We start from the raw sequence: 23,565 nt of genomic DNA, 5'->3' as shown, positions 1-23,565 counted from the left end.
CCTCTCTCTTTCTCTCGCTTGCTATCTCTCTTTCTCTCTCTCTCTTTTGCTTTCTCTCTTTCTCTCCCCCCTCTCTCTCCCTCTCTCTTGCTATCTCTCTTTCTCTCTCTCTTTTGCTTTCTCTCTTTCTCTACCCCCTCTCTCTCCTTCTTCCTCTCCCCCCTCTCTCCCTCTCTCTTTCTCTCTCTCCCTCTCTTGCTATCTCTTTCTCTCTCTCCCCCCTCTCTCCCTCTCTCTCTCTCCCTCTCTTGCTATCTCTTTCTCTCCCCCCTCTCTCCCTCTCTCCTTCTCTCTCTCCCTCTCTTGCTATCTCTTTCTCTCTCTTTCTATCCCCCCTCTCTTCCTCTCTCTACCTCTCTTGCTATCTCTTTCTCTCTCTTCCCCCTCTCTCCCTCTCTCTCTCTCTTGCTATCTCTTTCTCTCCCCCCTCTCTCCCTCTCCTTCTCTCTCTCCCTCTCTTGCTATCTCTTTCTCTCTCTTTCTATCCCCCCTCTCTTCCTCTCTCTCCCTCTCTTGCTATCTCTTTCTCTCTCTTTCTCTCCCCCCTCTCTCCCTCTCTTTCTCTCTCTCCCTCTCTTGCTATATCTTTCTCTCTCTTTCTCTCCCCCCCTCTCTTCCTCTCTCTCCCTCTCTTGCTTTCTCTTTCTCTCCCCCCTCTCTCCCTCTCTCTTTCTCCCAGTAGTTGTGGGGCGACGGCAGGGTGATCAGCTGTGAAGCGGAGCTCCAGAACGGAGGTACAGACGGCGGTGGCTATACGCCGTACATTTCTGGCGTTGCGCTGGGCATGGACGTGGGGCTTGAGCCTCCGTCCTGGTCCAGCCAGCAGGCAAGTGCCAGCCACGCAATTCCAGCATTTCCAGCCGCCGCCGTCGGTGCCTCTGTTCCTCTGTTCCGTAGCTCCGCCTCACAGCTGATCACCCTGATGTCGCCCCACGGCTACTGGGAGAAAGAGAGAGGGAGAGGGGAGGAGAGAAAGAGAAAGCAAGAGAGGGAGAGAGAGAGAGGGACCACCCTGCCACCGCCCCACGGCATGGCTCCTGCCCGCTGCCGCTGCCATCACCCTCCCGCTGCGCGCCGCCCTCCCGCTGCCGCTGCCCTCCCACCAAGCCCCAAAGCTCACCTGCTGACAGGGAAGCTCCAGCCGGGCGGGGCGCCGCAGCTGCTGGAAAACTTGGAAGGCGCAAAGAAGCAAGCTCAGCTTCCGGTCTCACAACTTTTTTCTCTTCGCAAAAAGTTGCGAGACCAGAAGCTGAGCTTATTTCTTCGCGGCACACCTGACCATGTCTCGCGGCACACCGGTTGGGAAACACTGTCTTACAGTATTAACATATATACTTACTCTAACAACAAAAACTGGACATTTTACTTTATTGGTAGAAGTCCTGACAAATTTTGTTGTTACAGCATTCATAGGGTTGTTCAACATTCCTATAGGAGGCACCAGCTAGAAGAAAAAAGGTTATAGCGCTTAATCAAATCAACATAACAATGTTATTTATTTATTTATTTATTTATTTATTTATTTATTTTATTTATTATTTGGATTTGTATGCCGCCCCTCTCCGAAGACTCGGGGCGGCTCACAACAAGTGAAACAAATCATAATAATCCAATTAATTAAAATATTTAAAGATTTAAAAAAACCCATATACTAACAGACACACACAGAAGCATACCATGTATAAATTAAACGTGCCCAGGGGGAGATGTTTAATTTCCCCATGCCTGACGGCAAAGGTGGGTCTTAAGGAGTTTACGGAAGGCAGGAAGAGTAGGGGCAGTTCTAATCTCCGGGGGGAGTTGGTTCCAGAGAGCCGGTGCCGCCACAGAGAAGGCTCTTCCCCTGGGACCCGCCAACCGACATTGTTTAGTTGACGGGACCCGGAGAAGGCCCACTCTGTGGGACCTAATCGGTCGCTGGGATTCGTGCGGCAGGAGGCGGTCTCGGAGATATTGTATAAGCTTTTATTACTCAAAAAATATAAAAATACATCTCCAATCAAAAACTCTGATAGCAAATCCAGAGTACTTCCAAAAGATATTTTGAAACTACAATTGATAAAGGGCAGAAAGCACTATCACTTAATAGTAATATGTAGTTTATAGTCTGAAAAAGGACATATATTGCTGATGGTAGCCAAGCAAGGTCAACTTTTATGACTACATCTTGAGCTCAGTCACACATTCTACCAATTCTAAAATCCTTTTTCACATAGTATGATCCACAGTTTCTGCTGCATACATAGAACTTACTTAGTAAGTAGAACTTACTTAGTTGATCTGGATGTGTTTGTTAATTCTTGAGCATTTTTATCTTTTTCTATTGTTGAAAAGGAGTCTAGAACAGTGATGGCAAACCTATGGCATGGGTGCCACAGGTGGCACGCGGAGCCATATCTGCTGGCATGCGAGCCGTTGCCCTAGGTTAGCTCCAACGTGAATGTGTGTGCTGGCCAACTGATTTTTGGCTCACAAAGAGGCTCTGGCGGGGTGCCTACGAGGGGATGAAGGAGGGCGTTTTTACCATCCCCCAGGTAAGCCTTTGGACCCTAAAGAGGAAGAAACATGAGCCTATTGGGCCCACCAGAAGTTGGAAAACAGGCCATTTCTGGACTCCACAGAGCCTCCGGGAGGTGGGAGAAGCTGTTTTTGCCCTCCCCGGACATTGAATTGTGGTGTGGGCACTTGCGTATGTGCGATAGCGCACACACATGTTCTTTCAGCACCCAAGGAAAAAAAATGTTTGCCATCACTGGTCTAGGAAAACTTTCTGCAACCAACTTGCTGCAGCCATCTCACCATGGCCATCTTGCCATAGCCATCTTGCCATAGGACAATTCGCCATTGACAATTTAACATCATTGCAATAAATGTTAATCTCCACTTTTTCATCAACATTATTTTGAAGCTTGTCAATGGAAATAATGTTAAAGAAAAAGTGGCAGACATAATTTATCACATTGAGTTACCCCAGATAGAATTGTTCTGTGGCATGTTGGCCACAGCAAGATTGGCTGCAATGAAATGGAAGCAACAAGGTGGCCCATTCTGAACAAAAATTATCCTTAAATTATATGGTGAACTCTCCAAAATAGATTTCCATAGAGACTTAAAATAAGCTTTGGGAGTTGGGTGGCATATAAGTACATATACACATATATGCATACATACATACAAACAAACAAACAAACAAACATGGAGAGGGGCGGCATACAAATCCAATAAATTAAAGTAAAGTAAATTAAAGTATGTGGCAACATATAAACAAAGCACTTTTTGAATATAATGAACTTATTTCAGACAGGATTTTTAACAAGGTTTTTTTTAACATAAATGTCCATCGTCAGTTCCCTTTCCCACCATTATAGGAAGTCTTAAAGTCTTTCAGGGTGACATTAAATCAATATAAATAACAAAAGCACTTAAGAGTTTTATACCACTCCATAGTGCTTTATAGCACTGTCTGAACAATGTACAATGTCCAGCACCCTACTTCCAACAATGTGAGTCCTCTTTTTAGTAATCTCGGAAGGCTGGAGGACTGAGTCCAGATTGAGCTAGCCAGGATTGAATTCCATACTGTGGACAGAATTAGCCTGCAATATTGCATTTATACATTTAAGGGTATAAATGATACAAAATATATACTCACATCATTATAATATCCTCCATCAGGTTGAATTGCCCGCATATCTTGTTGGTCTCTTTGCCATACTCTATTCTGAAAATGAAGAGATAAATAATTTCATTAAATCAGAGCACTGGTCAATATGGAATAATTGAGAAACAGAAATAGTTTCCAAAAAGAACTAGAGTTTCATACTCTTCCATCTACAGTCAGGTTTAAGGGGAAATGAAAGGAAGCACTGATGTTTCTTCTCTCTTTTAAATAATTATTTAAGAGTTAGGGCTTCTACTGCTGTTGCTGCTACTTTAAGTCTTTCAGGAAATATGGCCAGATTATTACTAGCTCAAAGAAGTGTGTTAATTTCGAAGGGATGAAGGGAATACTTTTTATCTTTTTTGCAGGATATTTTTGATTTGACATTTTAATGTAGTGTACACAAGAAATACTTAAAATCTGTTAGCAGTTATTTTCCTTTTCTATATATTAAGTCTGAATTTGAAGCACTATGTATTTGAACTTCAGATGAAGAAGCAGTCCTGAACATACCTCTAAATGTTTGATAACAGAAGGATTATAGTCTATTGTTTTTCGGTTCACTGCTTTCCTCATACGCTTTCCATCAAAAGTAAGTTGCTGCATTGCTTGCTGCTGGGCAAAATCTGGTCTCTTATAGAATAATTGCCGAGGGGCCTGGTGTTGAAACTTTGGCATATGGAAAAACCGTGGCGGGGATCCAATCTCTGTGGCCATGATGACTTTTGCTTAGAAAAATCTGAAACAGAACAACAAAACCAAACAATTATAACAAAGCAACAAAATCAAGTAGTTAAACATAACAGTGAAGTCTTTCTTAAATAATCAAGATAGCATTTTATTTCATTTCTGAGGAGAATGGCATTCTAAGCTGTCTATGTGTGTGATTTATGGCCTATTAATTTTACAACACATGGATTTGTACCATTTCTGAAGTTAGATTTCTCTTAATGTAAGGCTTTAAAATATATCCTTTTTCCCTAATCTTTTCTCCACATTCCACATCCAACTTCATATACTGTACTTTCAATACATCTTAGATCACATTCCAGATTAGCTTTATATTGTGTAGTCTGTATCCAACTTTCTTCTCTTCACTTTCCTCCTTCTATCTCAGGCGGTTATTCCACCACTACTATGCACTTTCTTGCTCCTTCCCCATCCTTCTACTACTACCCTTCCCTTCTCCTTCTCCCTTCTTTCTAATCTTTCTCCGCTTTCGCTCCTTCCTTCCTACTTCGTATCCACCCTCTAAATCCTTCCCTTAGTGGATATTTCTATTATCATTACCTAATAGATTAAAATGTTTCTCTAGCTCTTACCCATCATAATCATTCCTCTTTTTTCAAAATCTCCTATCCAATATATTTAAATCTTAACTTTCAGTACATGTATTTTCATTCGTTCTGCCTCCTTGTTCTAGTTTTGTCTCTTAGGACTACCACCAATCAATTCAATTTTATTCCAAAATCACTGCTATAGTTAAATTACGCATCTAGTTGTTATTTCTTCTGCTTCTTAATTTTGCATCTCATTGCTTCTTCTCCTTCTTTGATATCTTGATTCATCTTTATTCCCCCCCCCATTTCCTTCAATCCCCCCCAAAAAACCAAGAATATAACTTTCACCTTATCTTATGTTCTTCTATTAACAATAATACTGTGCTTTTGTAGATTGATTTACATCAGTATCATCATAATTCTTATATTGTAATTTACTCTTATTTATGAACTGCAAGTTGTTCAGATCTTTTATCAGGAAAAGATAAATGTGAACACATTGATTGTGCAATTTATGCTTACTTCAAACAATTGTTACTTTAATCATTATTATAAATTCCATTAATAGTACACTTAGCTATTATAAAAATAAAAGCTTAACAATGCATTATGTCCAAATATTATAATTAGATTATAGATTATTATAATAATTATTTTCCTGATAAAAGATCTGAACAACTTATAATTCATAAATAAGAGTAAATTACAATATAAGAATTATGATGATATTAAGTCAAATTCAAAATTCATTGATATTATAACCCACTTATACAACAATAGCTTAAGCAATTATATTTTCCTCCATCAATTAGAAACTTCATTTAAAACAACCAATCTTTCAACTCATTGATCACTATTCATATACCATAATAAAGTTCCAAAATAACAAATAAAAAAGGAGGAAGAAAGACAAAAAGAGAAAAAACCATTCCATTCTTCATTAAATCATCCATTTCCACGTTTTCATCCTACTTTTCTTAACTCTTTTTCCCCCTTCTTCTTCTTTTGGTATTTATATCATCTTCCTTTCCCCCAGATTTTTTCTTTCCTCTTTAGGAATAATATTTGCCCTGTTCTACTAACAATTTTCCCTCTCTCCTTTTTTTAATTGTATAATTTGGTGCCAATGTTTTCTCCCCATTTTCATTTGTTTACTGTAAAGCCCAGTAAAATCATCATAAATTGCAATGCGATCATCAGATTGTTCATTTACAATGTCCTTTTCTTTTGTCATTAAAGCATTCATTCTTTTCTGAATTCATCTTTTCTTCCTTTCCTTCTTGTTCTTTGTTTTCCTCACTGGAGATGCTATTAAACTCCTTAAAGTCATTGTTGTCCTTTAATTCTTTTTCTCTTTCCTTTCCACTTCTCAATTCAAAAGGATCTTTTTAAAAATCCCAATAGGCATTTTTATGTCTTTTATTACCCCACAAAGGTCTTTTAGGAACTCCGCCAATTCTTCATAAATACTTGTCTCCATATCAATATCCAATATTTCTTAGTGCTACAAAGTCCAGCTGTTAGCAAATGTCTGCTTCCACAGTCTTTTTTATTATCACTACAGTCCTAATCTTATTCTTTTCCACAATAAAGTATCTTAAAAGTTCAGTCTTATTCAAACGAATCAAAGTTGTCATGCAGTAGAATAACAAATAACAAATTGCTCCTTGCACAGTCAATATCAGAGAAGTTCCCCTATTAAAGGTCAACAGCCGTAAAAACAATAATGAAGGTTTGTCACTGTTGCAATTGTTTCTACGATATGTATATGGTACCCTCACAGAAATATTAATATGTATTTTTACTCCGTTCTATCAAGCAGAATATTTTTATAGAAAAGGAAAAAAAGCTTCTTTACCAAATTAAACAACCTTTTCAATTTTAACAAGGTCTCAAATTTTCAGAGCTTAGCCTCAGTTCAATTTCACCTCTTTCCCCCCCCCGATTTCTCTATGATCCTCTGTGACTAGATAGCCACTTTTTAAAATTTCTTGTTCTTTTGTTTCCTTTTAATTTTTTTTAAACAGTCCCTTTAGTGTCTATCAACGAAAAAAGATTCACCAGCTTCTATTTACTTCCTTCTTCTCACCCTCCACCGATATTCAAACACATCAATCAGACCAGTTGTGGCTGCCATGGTTTGGACAACTTCTTAGAAGCCGTTTTCTAGCGCTGCTGGTTGAGGGCTCTAAGCTGGCTTCTGGGAGGGGGGTTTGCCACCCCTCCCAGGTCACTGACGGTCTCACTTCTTCCCCACCTCTCCAGGGTGGTTTTGGTCTGGTTCCAGCAGAGCCAGACCCTCAAAGTGACATGGATATCGGGATTCCCTGTAGAGCGCAGGGGACTCTGTGTCGCCGCGGTGTATGGCCATGTGTCTCTCTTAAAATATAATATCTTGCATCATCTGATAGGAGTTCCATATTAGAAACTTCTGCTTACTCTGATTGACAATTGTTATTGGCTGCCTTTGCTAATTATTGAATATTAATTTTATTTTAATGTTTCAAAGTGCTATAGATTTTATTATATGCAATATTAACTTAATGTGACATTGATAAATATTTATTCCATTTTATATAGCTTCCAAATCTCTGCTATTTTTGTTCCTTTCTTTTTTATGCTTTCACATAACTGTTAAATTACAAAATATTACACACCAGCTCAACTTGCATACTTTCACCAGAATGTTAAGAATACTTGTTGGCACGGATGTCAAGATAAGGGGGTGCTTATGCATATGTTTTCGGAATCTCCGGTAGTGCAGAACTTTTGGAAAGAAGTGCAAGACGACATTAATAAGGTGTTAAATATACAATGGATAATTACAAAGGAAATGGCAGTATTGGTCAAAAGGAACGAGATGGGAGAATTTAGAGAAATAAAAGAAGCAGTGATAGAAAGCGCTCAGGTGGTAATAGTCCTAGGCTAGAAAGATGCGACAAAATGGCCAATACAAAATTGGTATTGGTACATGGTGGATCATATTCAGTTTGAGATTATGGATAAGAGGATGAATTCGGCCAATGAAACTAATCTGCGGGAACTGATAGGATAATGAGACAAGGTAAGAGGACATTTGGTTAGTAGAATTCGAGACCAAGGTATAAAGAATAAATTAGAATTACTTTATAATATGTAGATATATTGCTCAAGTTAAAATGGTATATAGAAAATATACCCCCATTTTGGTGGAGAGGTATGAATGTTGTTTGGTGGTGGTCACTTTGAGCACTGAGCACATTGTTATGCGTTGTGTGAATGTTTTACTGATATATTGTTATTATAAAAATCAATTGAAAATTAAATAAAAATAAATAAAAATGAAAAATATTAACAAAACATGCCTAGTGATTGAGGTTTGACTGTTTTCAATGTATTACATGCATGTAAGGAGTAGGACATGCTTACATAAAGAGTAAAAGGCAGAAATATAAAGTTGGTTTACTTTTAAAATAGATATGTCTAAGTAAAAGTTCTACTTTATGAACTTTTGCTGACAAGGACTGAATGAAGCTTTAAGGTTATGTTTATAAAGAAATTAGATATGGGAAGAGATCATTTGCTGTATTTAGCTTTTCTGGTTTTTTGTTTTTAATGAATTTAAATTTATATATATATATATAATAAATTATTAGGTTTATGTATCCTGCCAAGCAAAATGTCATTTGGTCCTATGATTTGTAAATTATGAATTTGGTTTGTGAACCCAGCAAATTACTGTTTATTTAAAACTCATATAAAGTTATCACAAGTTAACATACTGTATTTTTGGAGTATTAGACACACCTTTTTACCCCCCAGAAAAGGGTGAAAACTTGGGTGCATTTATACACTGAATGGAGCCCCTATCACAATCCCCACCCTTTGGCTTCTGCTTCCTAGCAATTTACAGTGGTACCTCTACTTACGAACTTAATTTGTTCCGTGACCAGGTTCTTAAGTAGAAAAGTTTGTAAGAAGAAGCAATTTTTCCCATAGGAATCAATGTAAAAGCAAATAAGGCATGTGATTGGGGAAACCACAGGGAGGGTGGAGTCCCGGTTTTCTCTCAGGAGATTCCTAGAGAGGCCCCATGGAGGCTTCTCCCCTCCTTTTCTGGCCCTGTTACCTCCCGGGAGGTTCCTAGAGAGGCCCCAGAGGGGTTTCTCCCTGCCTTTTCTAGTTACCGTTTCGGTGGCTCGGGTTTGTAAGTGGAAAATGGTTCTTGAGAAGAGGCAAAAAAATCTTGAACACCCGGTTCTTATCTAGAAAATTTTGTAAGTAGACTCATTTGTAGGTAGAGGTACTACTGTACCTCCTTTCAGCAAACAAAACAGAGCCTGTTAAGCCAAACAACTGATTATCAGTTTCCCAAGCCTTAGCTGATTTGAGGCTGGAGGCAAGCCAGGTGTTGAAACTGAAAGTGAAACTAAAGCTGCAAGGGCGCAAATTGCTGGGAGGTAGAGCCTGAATTTTTTTGTACTATTCATACTGCTGAAACTGAATGCAAGGAGGTAAGTCAGTAACTATAAACGTCTGTAGAATGTTCAAATTATTAGACATATTTTTTAAAGACTGCTTTATTTCTGTTCTAGACAACTTGACAAAACGAAGCTTTTTAAAACAAATGCTTGATCTGAAATGGCCCAGTGCTTTTGTATACTTCCAGAAAGCCACATCAATTTTAACAACATCTGTACAAGTATAATCTGAAATGTAACAGTGTCCTGTTTTAGTATTAAGATAAGGCAGCGGAGTTAAACCCTGACTGAGTCATGTTTGGAGTAGATCTATTTAAATTATTGGGAGCAGTTAGTGTCACTACATTTAAGAAAACTTTTTAGCATTAATATACTGCCATATACTAAGGTGCATCTTATACTCTGGTGTGTATTATACTCTGACAAATATTATAAACAAAAGCAGTAGGTAGTTTTTAATGTTAACAAAGCCAAAAATAAATAAGTAAAATGTTTTTAATAATCAATAATGCAACTTTATTTAGCTCAAAAAGCGTTTATTTGCACATGCATACAATAATATATTAGTATTATTCATGTTCATACTCAGACATCAAAGCACCCTTATCTACAGGCTATAGTTTAACTATATTCAGTTGCAGCACTACCTTCTTCTCAACAGATATCCACTTTTGTATAGACTGGCTAAGCCCGTGATGGTGAACTTATGGCACATGTGCCAGAAGTAACACGCAGAGCCATATCTCCAGGCATACTAGCTGTCACCAGTTGCACTTCCGGGTTCTGGCGCACACATGCACACTGGGAAGTGCCGGAAACCAGAAGAGGAGTTCCCTACCATGAATGTGCATGCCAGGAAGGTGAGCTTCCGGTATACACATGTACACTGGACAGCTGGGCTTTGCTCACACATGCTTGCCAAAAACTGGAAGACAAAATCACAGGCGTGCATGCGCACACCTGAAACCCAAACCTCAGCTTCACGGCATGCACATGCATGCTGGGGAACTGATCTTTTAGTTTCTGGAGCTTCTGTACATGTGCACCAGAGAACTGCTCTTCCAATTTCCGGTGCTCCCCTGTGCATGCTCTCATTTCGGCACTTGGTGCCAAAAAGTTTCGCCAACACTGGGCTAAGCATTGGTCACATCTGGCATCCCTTTAAAACAGCAGCAACAATTTGCAGATCCATGATGGCCAAACTGTGATTAGATCCACCATAACCAAAAAGAGAGAATGACATTCCTCTCCCAGCTCCTTTTGTTCATTTTTAAAAAAAAATTAAATACCATGGTGACCTATCCGGATAAGATACAGCAGAGTGGAGAAGGTGAATTTCTCCCGTTTTTACTTGTTGATGTTGTTGTAAAATTCTGTTTTTAAGCAAAATGGGTGGTGATGGTAGAGTAATAACTAAATCAGAATAGCAAAGTCTGGGGAGGTGATGGTAGTGTTAAGTACCCTGCCTTGATTTGGCAAAGTATTGCCTGATTAATAATAACTATGATCAGAAGTTATAAATAAGACAAGTAAAAAACCCTGGTTATACATTACTGTCAGAGCTCTTAACCTGAACCCAATTGCAACTAGACATATCCTAATGAACCAAATCAAAACAATTTTACTGTGATAAACTAATAATTACTAAGAGTTAATAAGACTGGTTCCAAGATAAATTATCCCAGAATTACAATTAAATTTGTTACATGCAGAATGCATGAATTCCATTTTTTTAAAAAAATCCTCATATTTAACTTTTATAGAATTTATGGAGCACTTTGCAGCTGAAACAGTTAAGAATGGTTTTTCTGAGTATCTTGGAAAATGTCTGTGTAACTTTAATGAGCAAAAATGAGATATGAATAGAAAGCTATAATTATGAATTTCCATTATGTTCAAACTGAACATCTGAAACAACTATGTCAAGTTGATTTAATTTGAAAACCACTTTTTATCATTCTACTTCATTTGTTCATATAAGTTACTAAGTCTCATCCATACAGCCTCATCCATTCCACAGCCTCAATAATTCCATAGATGGCAGTAGACCTTATCTCAATGTGGTGACAGCATAAATGGCAATTAGTAGGCAAAATGTCTTTGAAGTAAGCATTAATCCTTAATTATAATTTTTTTAAAAAAAGACACATAAGGACTACTACTATGGGGAAGGAGTTGTAAAGGCTTTGGGGAAACTTCATAAGGAAGTAATATACAGTGGTATCTCTGCCTAAGAATGCCTCTACTTAAGAACTTTTCTAGATAAGAACTGGGTGTTCAAGATTTTTTTGCCTCTTCTCAAGAACCATTTTCTACTTAAAAATCCAAGCCCAGAAAAATTTCCCAGGAAATTTGAGAACAGCACAAAGGCCTGGCCAGTTTCCTGCCATTCCCCCTGGGTTTCTCTCTCTGATGCAGTGTATGGGAGGCAGCCTCATGCCAGGTGTATGGGAGGCACGTGCTCCTCCTCGACGCCTCAGAGTCCCTCTTCTTTTTTTTTAATAAGCCTTAAAGTTTTGGATTTTTTAAATTTCTCCTTCCCTCACCTTCTTCCTTTGGCAGCGACTGTCCCTCCTCCTCTTCTTCCTCCTCCTCTTCCCACCCAAATTCCGAGCTTTTATTTCTTTCCTAATGGGTTTGCATGCATTATTTGCTTTTACATTGATTGCTACGGAAAAAATTGCTTCTACTTACAAACTTACAAACAAATTAAGTTCATAAGGAGAGGTATCACTGTAATTACATAATATGTTTTGGATCCTAGCTCATACTGGAAAAGTTTTTGGTCATAAAACTGATCAGATTAAATTACAAAGGCTATATCTATGAAGAAAATGAATTATTAAATATATAAAGTGTGGTGATGTACTTTTCCAAGAAAACCTAAATGCTACTTTTCTTAATAAAACTTCACCGCCTGTTTTATGTTATTTAGAATTTCACCCTGAAATTAACAGGAATTTTCCAGAATACTATTCCTTTATAAATAATCTATTTCAAACTGAATTTTTAAAATTGTTTGTTTTTCCACATTTCTGAACTACCCATTTCTCCCAGGGATTAAAGAAACTTCATATTCAATTGTTTGTTTACTGAATGAATGCATTCTCTTGAATGAGGAGTGGCACAATACATTTAGCTGAAAAACATATTAACAGTACAAACAGTATTTAAAGGACTGTATGGGACAATTTAGAGATAGCATCTGACATTCTGGAATTTATCAGGATTGCTGCTACATGCTAACCAAAAACTACTTAGAATGTTTCCTTGAAAATAAGACCCTATTTGTTTGAACCCAGAAATAAGCTCTTGGCCCTATTGCCATGCACTCAAAAGCCTGATTGGGCTTATCATCAGGGGATATCTTATTTTGGGAAAACAAGGTACCAATCTTATTAGCAGTATGCCTTATAAATGCTTCAAACAGAATTTCCCTGATTTGCTTGGTAATTTTTTCTGGGATCTTACTGTAGAGCTTACTGTAAGCTAAACTAGAGCATCAAGCCTAATTTGAGTATAAACCATTAATTGTGGGTTCAGTTGCTGGCGGCTTTCAAGATCAGGTATCAATTTTCAGCTTATTAGGAAAACAATTCTGCCTGTCATCAAAACTACAGGTACTATTGCTTAGACCAGATTACCTCCGAGACCACCTTCTGCCGCACAAATCCCAGCGTCCAGTTAGGTCCCACAGTCGGCCTCCTCAGGGTCTCATCAACCAGTGTCATTTGGCGGGGCCCAGAGGAAAAGTCTTCTCTGTGGAGGCCCCAGCCTTCTGGAATCAGCTCCCCCCCCCCCCAAGATTTGCACTGCCCCCACCCTCCTTGCCTTCTGTAAAAGTTTAAATACTTATTTATGCCGCCAGGCCCGGGACCATTAGATCCCCCCCCCCCCGAGTGTTTTAGTGTGTCTGCGTAGTGAATGGTAGCAAAGGTTTATTTTAAATTATATTAGAAATTTTAAAGTTTTTCTAGTCATATTAATTGGATTCCAGATGTATTGTTGTTTTTTGATATGTTACCCAAGGGAATCCTGCCTCTCTTGCTTTATTGTTTCCTTAGGCAATATCTCCTTTCCTTTTCCACCAGGTCATTCCCACATTCCATTATAAGGAGTGACTTTCAGTCTTCCCCATTGGCTTTGCTTGTGAAAAGCTGGCAGGGAAGCCTGCAAATGGCGGTCACATGACTATGAAATGCTTAAACCCCTGTGTGATAGCACTAGCACTTAAGAGTTATATACCGCTTCACAGTGCTTTACAGCCCTCTCTTAGCAGTTTACAGAGTCAGTATATTGCCCTCTACAATTTTGAGTCCTCGTTTTACCCACCTCGGAAAGATGGAAGGCCGAGTCAATTTATTATGCATTGTGGCAACCCCCCCCCCCAAGGTGTTAGTCAGTAACTCCCTTAGGCATTTTATTATGGCTTTCCATATTGCCTTTTGCCTTCTGATCTATCCACTTCTAAATCTTCCTTCCTCACCTTCCTTTCATTGATAAAAAGTTGCATTTTTAAAAATCAAGTTGCCTCTTTTTAAAAGACTAAGTAAAATGGACATCATCACCAGGGGTGGTGTTCCTCCCAGTTCGGACCAGATCGCCCAAACCAGTAGCGATCTGGTGATGTCACAATAATGTCACAATGCTGGTGATGTCACAATGTCAGGGATCCACTTTGGTTGGCGCCAGTCCGTGGGTGCCACCATCTTTCTTTTTGGGTTTTTCCCCAAATTTTTTTATTGTTTGGAAGTTTTCTGCTCTGCTGCTGCTTGAAAAAAGGCCCTCCTGATTGCCCCTGGGTTTATACTTTTATTTCTTCGCCCAAAGCACAGCTGATCAGCTCCTCAGCTGTGTTTCAGGCTGATTATAGCTACTGAGCAAAATGCGCAGAAGCAGAATTGCACAAGAGGATGTGTGTATGCGATATGGACCGGTGGTGAAAGTAAGTGGAAACCACCCCTGATCCCCACCTCCCCCTCCCCATTATGAGGGGAATGGAGGCATTCCTAGAATGACAGGAAGGCAAGAGGTTTAATCAAACAGGCTCATCCAAGATATGAAGGTTATTCCAGCTGCTAAACTAAAGCAAGCAAATTTAAGGTACTCAGAAATTACTTACAATATTGTCTGATACTATAAAATAGGATACACAAAAAAAACAGTTTTATAGGATAAAATGAATATGGAGGCTGATCTGAATGTGAATTATATATTTTTTTAAAAAGTCCCATTACAAAAGTGATAAGAGACAAGATGCGATGGATCTGAAAATGGATTTGAAAATGCCAGAATATAAAAGTGATATGAAAAAAGATACCATAATGAATTTACAAATGAAACCACCTGAAGATGTCTTAATAATCAAAGGAAATATAGAAACAATAAGAACAACTTGGAGAGCACTCTTATTTTGGACTTGCAAAAGGATGTGTTAAACGAATGAAGCTGAATGAAGAAGAGACAGAAGGAAAATAAGAAGAAAAAAGCTTGTGGAACATTTATTTGATGGGATTAAGGATCAATAAAGTAAAAACAAGAAATAAAAAGTGGATTGTTTCAAGTTTCTAACAGATATTAATGGAATTTACTATGATTTAACAATGAGCCGTTTAAGATCTACCATATTTTTCAGAGTATAAGATGCACCTTTTCCTCCCCAAAAGAGGCTAAAAATTTGGGTGCGTCTTATACTCCGTATATAGCTTTTTCAAAGCTCCCCCCCCCCCCAGCTCTAACTAGGTGCTAACAATTTTCCGGGTTTCCTAATCCCTCGGAAGGTTTTTTCCAGCCCTAAGTCTCTGCAGGCTTGTTTTCATTCCTACTCCCTCTGAAAAAGGCTTTTTCAGCCCTAACAAGGCGCTAAAGATCTTCCTGGCTTGCAGCTTGCTGCAAAAGATCCAAATGAAGTACTTATATTTTTCAGAGGTCCAATATTGTTCTATGTACAGTCCTTGTTTTATTGATCTCATGTAATATTCTAATTTTCTGAAATGGAAGATTTGCAGTTTTCATGAAGTGTAGCCCATAATCATCACAATTATGACAAATCACGGCTTGAATTATCTTGCCTTGCATGTAATGGGTCTCTCTTATATATCTATATTTTCTTTTATGTACACAGAGAGCATATGGAACAAGACAAATTCCTTGTGTGTCCAATCACACTTGGCCAATAAAATTCTATTCTAATGTTATTCTATTCTAAAGGTGAAAACGTTTCACCTTTTAAGTTACATTACTGAAATAAATGAACTTTTGCACGATACTCTAATTTTTCAAGTGTCACTTGTATAGTCTTAGATGATCAAGTCGAGTATAGCATTGAACATATTATTAAAAACAAGTTGAGGATCTTGTACAGTGTACCTCTACTTACGAACTTAATTCGTTCTCTGACCAGGTTCTTAAGTAGAAAAGTTTGTAAGAAGAAGCAATTTTTCTCATAGGAATCAATGCAAAAGCAAATAATGTGTGCGATTGGGGAAACCACAGGGAGGGTGAAGACCCTGTTTCCTCCCAGGAGATTCCTAGAGAGGCCCCACAGAGGCTTCTCCCCGCCTTTTCTGGCCCTGCTTCCTCCCAGGAGATTCCTAGAGAAGCCCCACGGAGGTTTCTCCCTGTTTTTCCAGTTACAGTCTCGGAGGTTCAGGTTTGTAAGTAGAAAATGGTTCTTGAGAAGAGGCAAAAAACTCTTGAACACCCAGTTCTTATCTAGAAAAGTTCGTAAGTAGAGGCGTTTGTAGGTAGAGGTATTACTGTATTAATGTTTACGTGACTACATTAAAACCATTTGGAATGTCTAGTTGTTGATGTTGCTATACAGAAGGGGAATACAAAACTGAAGAAACATGAACTTAGGTAAGTTTACACACTGAAAGATTAAATGAATTGATTGAACAGTGACATCTTAGGAATGAGGAAATTGAAATGACTGAATATTAATTGGATTTTACAGAAAATATTTAAATATCACAATTATCCATGCTTATGCTCAACATTAGTGCAGGAGAACAAGTTGATGTTTTATGGTCAAGCTCAACTTGAAACTGGGAGAACATGAAAAAAAAATGCTGATTCTAATGTGGAAAATGGACTGCCAAAATTGAAAGTACTAAGAAAAATGTAGTTGAACTTTATGGCTTAGAGAATTAAAATGAAGCAGAATAAGCTATGAATTTTGGCCATTCAATGATTTTTTCATTGCCGACACAGTTTTTCAACAACCAAAATGATGTCTATATGCATAGACATCACCAGATTGTATGCAGAGAAATAAAACTGGTTATTATTGATACAAAGAGATGGAAAAACACAATTATAACAGCATATGCATGGTCAGGGTTTAACATTAGAAAAGATCACAAACTGCTCATATGCAAGTTCCAAGTTAAGCTAAAAAAGAAAGCTCATCAGTTTCCGTGATATCATCTTGATCATGTACCCACCATTTTCAAGAACATCAGAAAGTGCTTTGGAAATCAAGAACCTTGGTGATAGGGAACTAACAATTTCAAAAACTAATTTAACAAAAAAAAATTCAAAAATCTGTTAGAAGTTACAAGAAGCAGTATTACAACATCTGTAAAGATATTGAATATGGAAACAGACAAGGAAAGTCTCCTGAACTTGTATTGTAAAAGACAACAATGGACAAACAGTAACTAATCCCAGTAGGTCAAACATAGGAGTATAACTGAAATTCGGTAAAGTTGAACTGATCACATCCAAAATATGAACCAGTATAGAAGATAAAATCAGAACAATAGCTAAATCATTACCATGTCAGAAGACTGTAGCAACTACAGAATAACTACAGAGATATGGCAAACAATAGAGTATTTGTAACTGTTGCAAGCAAACTATGCCGCCCACTCTGAAGGATGAAACAGTGGCCAAAAGAATAGAAAAAAGTCAGCCTACACATCAATACTAAACAAGAGACTTTGTGGAAACTCAAATAATATCTTTAATTTCACATGTAGAACGTTACATGGGCGGCGGCAGCGCTGCTTCTCCAGTCGCCCGGTCCTCTCCTGCCTCCTGCGCCGATGTTCCCCGCTGCGACGGAAGGCAGTCGCTTGGCTAGGGAGGCTCGGCCGAAAGGGGCTGGAGCGGCAGAGCCGAGCACGCCTTCCGCCCGGGAAGTCCTGCCCCTTCATCCCCACCCCTCGCCCCTGTGGTCGGCGGGGATGAAAGGGCAGGACTCCCTGGGTGGAAGGCGTGCTCGGCTCTGCCGCTCCAGCCGCTTTCGGCCGAGCCTCCCTAGCCAAGCGACTGCCTTCCGTCGCAGCGGGGAACATCGGCGCAGGAGGCAGGAGAGGACCGGGCGACCGGAGAAGCAGCGCTGCCGCCGCCACGCCTGGCTCGACTTCCCTGGCTGCTTGGCCGGGGAGGCTCGGCCGAAAGCGGCTGGAGCGGCAGAGCCGAGCACGCCTTCCACCCAGGGAGTCCTGCCCTTTCATCCCCGCCGACCACAGGGGCGAGGGGTGGGGATGAAGGGGCAGGACTTCCCAGGCGGAAGGCGTGCTCGGCTCTGCCGCTCCAGCCGCTTTCGGCCGAGCCTCCCCGGCCAAGCGGCAGCCTTCCACCGGGAGGCTCAGCATTCCGTCAGTCGTAGCGCTGGCTGTCAACTTTTCTTTTTAGCACTGGGGAGGCAAGTCAGCTCCTGCCCAGTTTTAAAAAGAAAAGTTGACAGCCAGCGATTGTTCCGCTGCCGCCAGCATGGCCTGGCTGGCAGCGGAAGATGTAACGGAGCCCACGGGGGATTCGCCTTCCTCCCACCCGCAGCCGAGACTGATTGTGGGCTCCTTCGCAACCTCGGAGAGCTTCCGGGGCATGAAAGCTCACGAAAACCAGGAAGCTCTCCGAGGTTGCGAAGGAGCCCACGATCAGTCGGCTGCCGGCGGGAGGAAAGCGAATGCCACGGGGCTGGGCTCGGCTCCCCCCTCGGCTCCCCCCCTTACCATCCCCGCCGCGGAAGGCTCCATTCTGTTCCCTGCCGGCCCGATTGAGCGGCCGGCGGTCTCCATTCAGGGAACAGAATAAAAAAAAATTTATTTTTTAATATTTTATTTTTTTAAATAATATTTTTTGAAAAACCGCGTTGCAGCGTTTCGCGCTAATCGAGAACGCGCAAGTCGAGGGACCACTGTATACCAAACTGTAGCATGTGCTTAGAAAAATGGGAATCTCAAAATATCTCAATGTGCTTATTCAAAGTCTATACAGAGATAGGAAAGTAACAGTCTGTACATGGTAAAGTAGTGAGACAAGACTGTGTATTATTTTTTTGTTTATTCAACCTATGTACTAAACATATAATGAGGGAAATTGGGAAAGGAAATAGTTTGAGCTATGTTTGAGCACAGATTTAAAACTAAGGGATAAGCATCAATAACCTGTACAATGCTGATGACCCTGCTAGCCAAAAATCTAAATGATTGCAATGCCTGGTAATGAAAGGCAAGGAGCATAGTGTGAAACACAGAAATAAATTTATCACATTTTTGGAGTATAAGACCTTAGCTTTTGAAGAGGAAAATAGGGGGGAAATTGCCTACCAGGTATTCATCTGGCTAGCCTCCTTAGTCTGGTCATCTTCAGAACATTATTTTATTCCCTGGGGAGGGCTTTAAAAAATCCTTATTCGGAGCAAATCACAATGAAAAAAAGCCTGCAAAGACTTAGGGCTGGAAAAAACCCTTCTTTGGAGAGAGTAGCAATGAAAAAGCTTGCAAGCAGGTAAGAGCCAGGAAGATCGTTAGGGCTGGGAAAAAAAAGCTTTGAAAAAGCTACATTCAGAGTATAAGTCACACCCAAATTTTCAGTATAAGATGCAACTTCAGGGGAAGGTGCATTTTATACTCCAAAAAATACAGTAAATATAAAGACCAAACTAATGACAACAGAGATAACAGTCTTAAACTTGACAATTAAGATACTGAAATTGTGGATAGCTTTAAGGTTCATCTACAAGCAGTAAAGAAATTTAAAAAATACACAGATTAGTAGGAAAATGTATTCTGACAGCCTAGAATTGTTACAGAGAATGGTTCTTCCTTTAATGCCTTATGGAAGCAAAAGCTGGAACTGAAGATCAGGACAGTACTGACCATTTGAACTTGGGTGTTGGAGAAGACCCCTGAAAATACCATGGATAGCAAGAAAACAAACAGATGGATTACTGAACGAAATCAACATAGTGTTTACCCTTAAGGTTCAAATAACCAGACTCAAAATATCTTGCTTTGGATACATGCATCCAGGTCTCTGGATACATCTATGATGCTTGAAAGGATGAAAGGGAAAAAACCAGCAGCAAAATGGATGACTTATAGCAATGATGTTGAACTGTTTTGGCACTGAGTGTCCAAGCTGGAATACGTGTGCATTTGCATACTGGAGCACTGGAAACCTGAAGACCTACTGGCCGGCACATGCATGCCTCTTTTTTGGCAGTTTTCAGGCCATTTTTGGGCTGTTTCCATGCTATTTTTAAGCCATTTTTGGCCCCAAAAGGGCAAAAAATGGCCACAAATTGCCTGTGTTTTGGTCATTTTTAGGCTGTTTTCTGGTGCTCCAGTGCCTGAAAAAACTAGCACCAGAAACCAGAAGAGCAGCTGGCTATGGCCTCTGCATGCCATAGGTTCGCCATCACGGACTTATAGTGATGAGAAGACCAGGTTGGGAACAGATCTTCGAGGAAATCTTTCTACCGTACATTGTTGTTGAGAATAGATACCAACTTGATGACAGGAAATTAATGAAAAACATTGAGACAAGTTTTGCCAGTTTCCCATTCCACTTCATGTGAAAGGATAAGAGAGTTTTCATTTTTTAAACTGGTCCACTGTTAAAAGCAACAGATACCCAAGTATTATATATAATTGAACAGGAAGTGCCTCAAAAATGATTCACCAACAGAACCACGTTCTTAAAACTCAGGAAAGGGAAGTGATTGATACTTTCTTTTCCACATAGGTGAACAGGTAAAGAACCAGGAGAATCTACACATCTGACCCTAAACACCAACATTTGGATTACTGTTGCATTTAAATTGGGACAAACTATTCAATTTAGGTATAGCTGATTCATTTTAAGAACTGTTTAAATTGATGCTATCTGCCTAACAGAATAACTCCCCTATGGGAGAAAAGCACAAGCAGACATAATTCTTAGTTTCTATTAGAATTACTTCATCTATAAGGAATCTGAAAGCTTGATTGTTCTGTGAGAATGAACTCAAAAACAAGGCAGACAACAAGAAGTGCACTACAGGTAACCCTCAACTTACAACAGTTCACTTCGTGACTGTTCAAAGTTACAACAGCACTGAAAAAAGTGATTTTCGACTGTTTTTCATACTTATAAGCTCTCTAGCACCCCCCACCCCACCCACTCATGGTGATCACATCATCCAAATTTAGATGCTTGGCAACTGACTTGTATTTATGACAGCTGCTATGTCCTGGTGGTCATAGGATCACCTTTTGCAACCTTCTGACCAGCAAAGTCAATGGGAAGCCAGAGTCACTTAACAACCATGTTACTAATCCAACAACTGCAGTATTCAACTGTAGCAAGAAAGGTCATAAAATGGGGCAAAACTCACTTAACTGTTCTCACTTAGCAACAGAAAATTTGACCTCAATTGTGGTTGTAAGTCAAATATTACCTGTACTAGACAACCTACCATTGCCTGATATAAATATATTTATTTGGAAACCACATATGGCTACCCATCTTATACATGATAACCCTAGATGGCTCATAACAATGTTCTATAAAGACAACCAATCAATCTAAATCCACAAGTCTCTTTCCAGGTGTACTTGCAATATACATAGTCTGATAAAGCAATCTGACTGAATGAAGTAACTATTTGACTCCTAGCAACTCCAGTTAGTTAACAAATTATTGAACATACTAAAACAATAAAAAAACAGAAAAGAATGAAGATGGCAGATATAGTAAATTCAGATGCAGGAAATGGGGCTTCAAGCACACTTACCAAAGGCCTAGGTGAAGAGCCAGGTCTCTGAGGCCTTTTGTGAAATACCAGCACAATGGAGTCTATCTCATTCTAGAGGGAAGGAGCTACTGTAGGTGTGTGTTTCTGGGAACCCGAGGGATGGCATTATTTTTATTTGTGTCCCGCCTTTATTATTTGTAACTGAAATAACAAAGAACAGCCAGACCTGCCAGACTAGATCAACTGGACAGATATTATGGGAGGCAGCTTGCTCTTCAATTAACTATGCCCTATCAGATGTAGGACTTTATAGGTAGTGAGCAGCATCTTGAATCAAAAGTGGAAGCAAACTGGCAACCAGTGTAGCTCACCAAGCAGAGGTGTTATATAAGCATACCAAACAATGCCCATCATTAACCATGCCACCGTGCTCTTTATGAGTTGAAGCTCCTGGGTGGTCACATATACATTGCAGTAATTAAGCTGTGAGGTAACTAGAGCATGAATGACCATCTCAAATCTTTGTCAATATAGTGCATCTTTGCAACATACTGCCTTTCAATGGCCCTTTCATGTAACATCTTAAAACTGTGCAAAGATTTTCATGTGGCTCAGAAAAATTAGTCACATGGAATGAATGGTACTATCATGTACCTCATAATTCTTGACAAATGTATATTTTCTTTTATGTACACAGAGAGCATGTGCACCAAAGACAAATTTCTTGGTGTCCAATCACACTTGGCCAATAAAGAATTCTAATTCTAATTCTATTCTATTCCTATTCTATATGGCTTTTTGTCACATGCTTCCACAAGATAGATATTAATCTGGGAATCAGTAATATGGATGATGAGGTATGTACTTTCTGGATTTAAACAAAATAGAGCATTTTTTAAAATGAAAATTATCTAATTTTGAAAGTTCAGTTTATATTTGATGAATACACCTTATTTACATTATGTCACTTGGCATATTAAGTCAGACACCCAATCTTATGAAGTTATTTTTATGTCATATTCAAGCAGAATATATATACATCCCAAAATGTTCCTTTTGCGCACCCTAGTCAAAAGACTATCTAAATAAACCCAGCTGTTTTCATGATTTGCTATGTTTAAACTGGAAAACTTGGCTTCTTTTCAAAAGCCAAAATTTGAAGGCATATCTGTTGTTTGTCTGAATGTAGCTACTACTACGTTAATTTAAAATTTGTTAATTTAAATTTTGAAATTGCATGTTGTAATCATTCTTGTATACGAATAGCTTTTTAAGGTAAGGTCTATATTTAAGGAAAAATACAACAGAGTAAAATGTTTTGTCTTAGCAGCATGCAAAAATTTCAAAACTACAAAGACACAAAATCTAGCTTGGGTTTTAGTTTTTATGGCAACTTATTACTCACCTAAAACTAGTTCAGAAGCATATACATAGTGTTTATCAAGCCATATAGGTCCCTATTTTTCAGACTCAGATTTTTGGGGAAAGATTCTGATTATTTGTGAAGTGTAACTGGCAATTAGTACAATAAGTAACATCTCAATGAAAGTGGCAGTTAAAACCCACCTCTGCCGTCAGGCATGGGGGAACTGAGACATCTTCCATTGCCTATGTAGTTTTATGTATGGTATGTTTGTCTGTGTGCTTTTTATATAATGGGGTTTTTTTTAGCTTTTTAATGTAAATTGTTATTTTAAACTTCAATATTAGATTTGTTATGGTGTACTGTTTTATCACTGCTGTGAGCCACCCCGAATCTGCGGAGAGGGGCGGCATACAAATCAAATCAAATCAAATCAAATAAATAAATAAATGAATGAATAAATTAATTGTACTAGTACTGATTATAGTTTTCAATTAAATTTGTAAGGCAATTCAAAAGTGTTTTCCTGAATTTTCAATAATGCACTGACTTTTTAAATAATTAAGCAGGGTCATCCTGCCCTTTTCACTCATATACTATCTGTGGATTGCTTTCTTTATTATCACCTAGTACATGATTATCTAAAGCAAATTTTCTATAAAGTAAAAATGTCCAATCTCTCTCCCACCCCCACCTCCACCCTCATTATTCAAGGTACAAAGAGAATACCAGAAAAAATACACTATTCTTAATTCATTTTTGTGGCAATTCTTAAAATAAATATAAATATCATACTATTAGATTTCAAGTTCAAAAACAGTTAATTA

The 23,565-nt window shown here is 39.0% G+C and overlaps 1 protein-coding gene across 4 annotated transcripts in view; it reads right to left on the bottom strand.

Moving 5' to 3' along the window:
- The window catches only part of WDR33 (WD repeat domain 33), a 95,784-nt gene that overhangs the window by 68,745 nt on the left and 3,474 nt on the right, over positions 1-23,565 (bottom strand). For all 4 annotated transcript variants that reach the window (XM_070753064.1, XM_070753067.1, XM_070753065.1 and 1 more), the window contains exons 2-4: positions 4,175-4,400; positions 3,653-3,721; positions 1,340-1,444 (exon numbers count right to left, since the gene is read on the bottom strand). In XM_070753064.1, coding sequence (XP_070609165.1) covers positions 1,340-1,444; positions 3,653-3,721; positions 4,175-4,378 — 378 coding nt within the window. In that variant the 5' untranslated portion in view covers positions 4,379-4,400. The remainder of the gene's footprint in view (positions 1-1,339; positions 1,445-3,652; positions 3,722-4,174; positions 4,401-23,565) is intronic.

This window comes from Erythrolamprus reginae, chromosome 5 (assembly GCF_031021105.1).
Source record: "Erythrolamprus reginae isolate rEryReg1 chromosome 5, rEryReg1.hap1, whole genome shotgun sequence".
Taxonomy (NCBI): Eukaryota; Metazoa; Chordata; class Lepidosauria; order Squamata; family Dipsadidae; genus Erythrolamprus; species Erythrolamprus reginae.
Note: the sequence above shows the minus strand (reverse complement) of the source record. Positions and strands in the feature narration are given on the sequence as shown.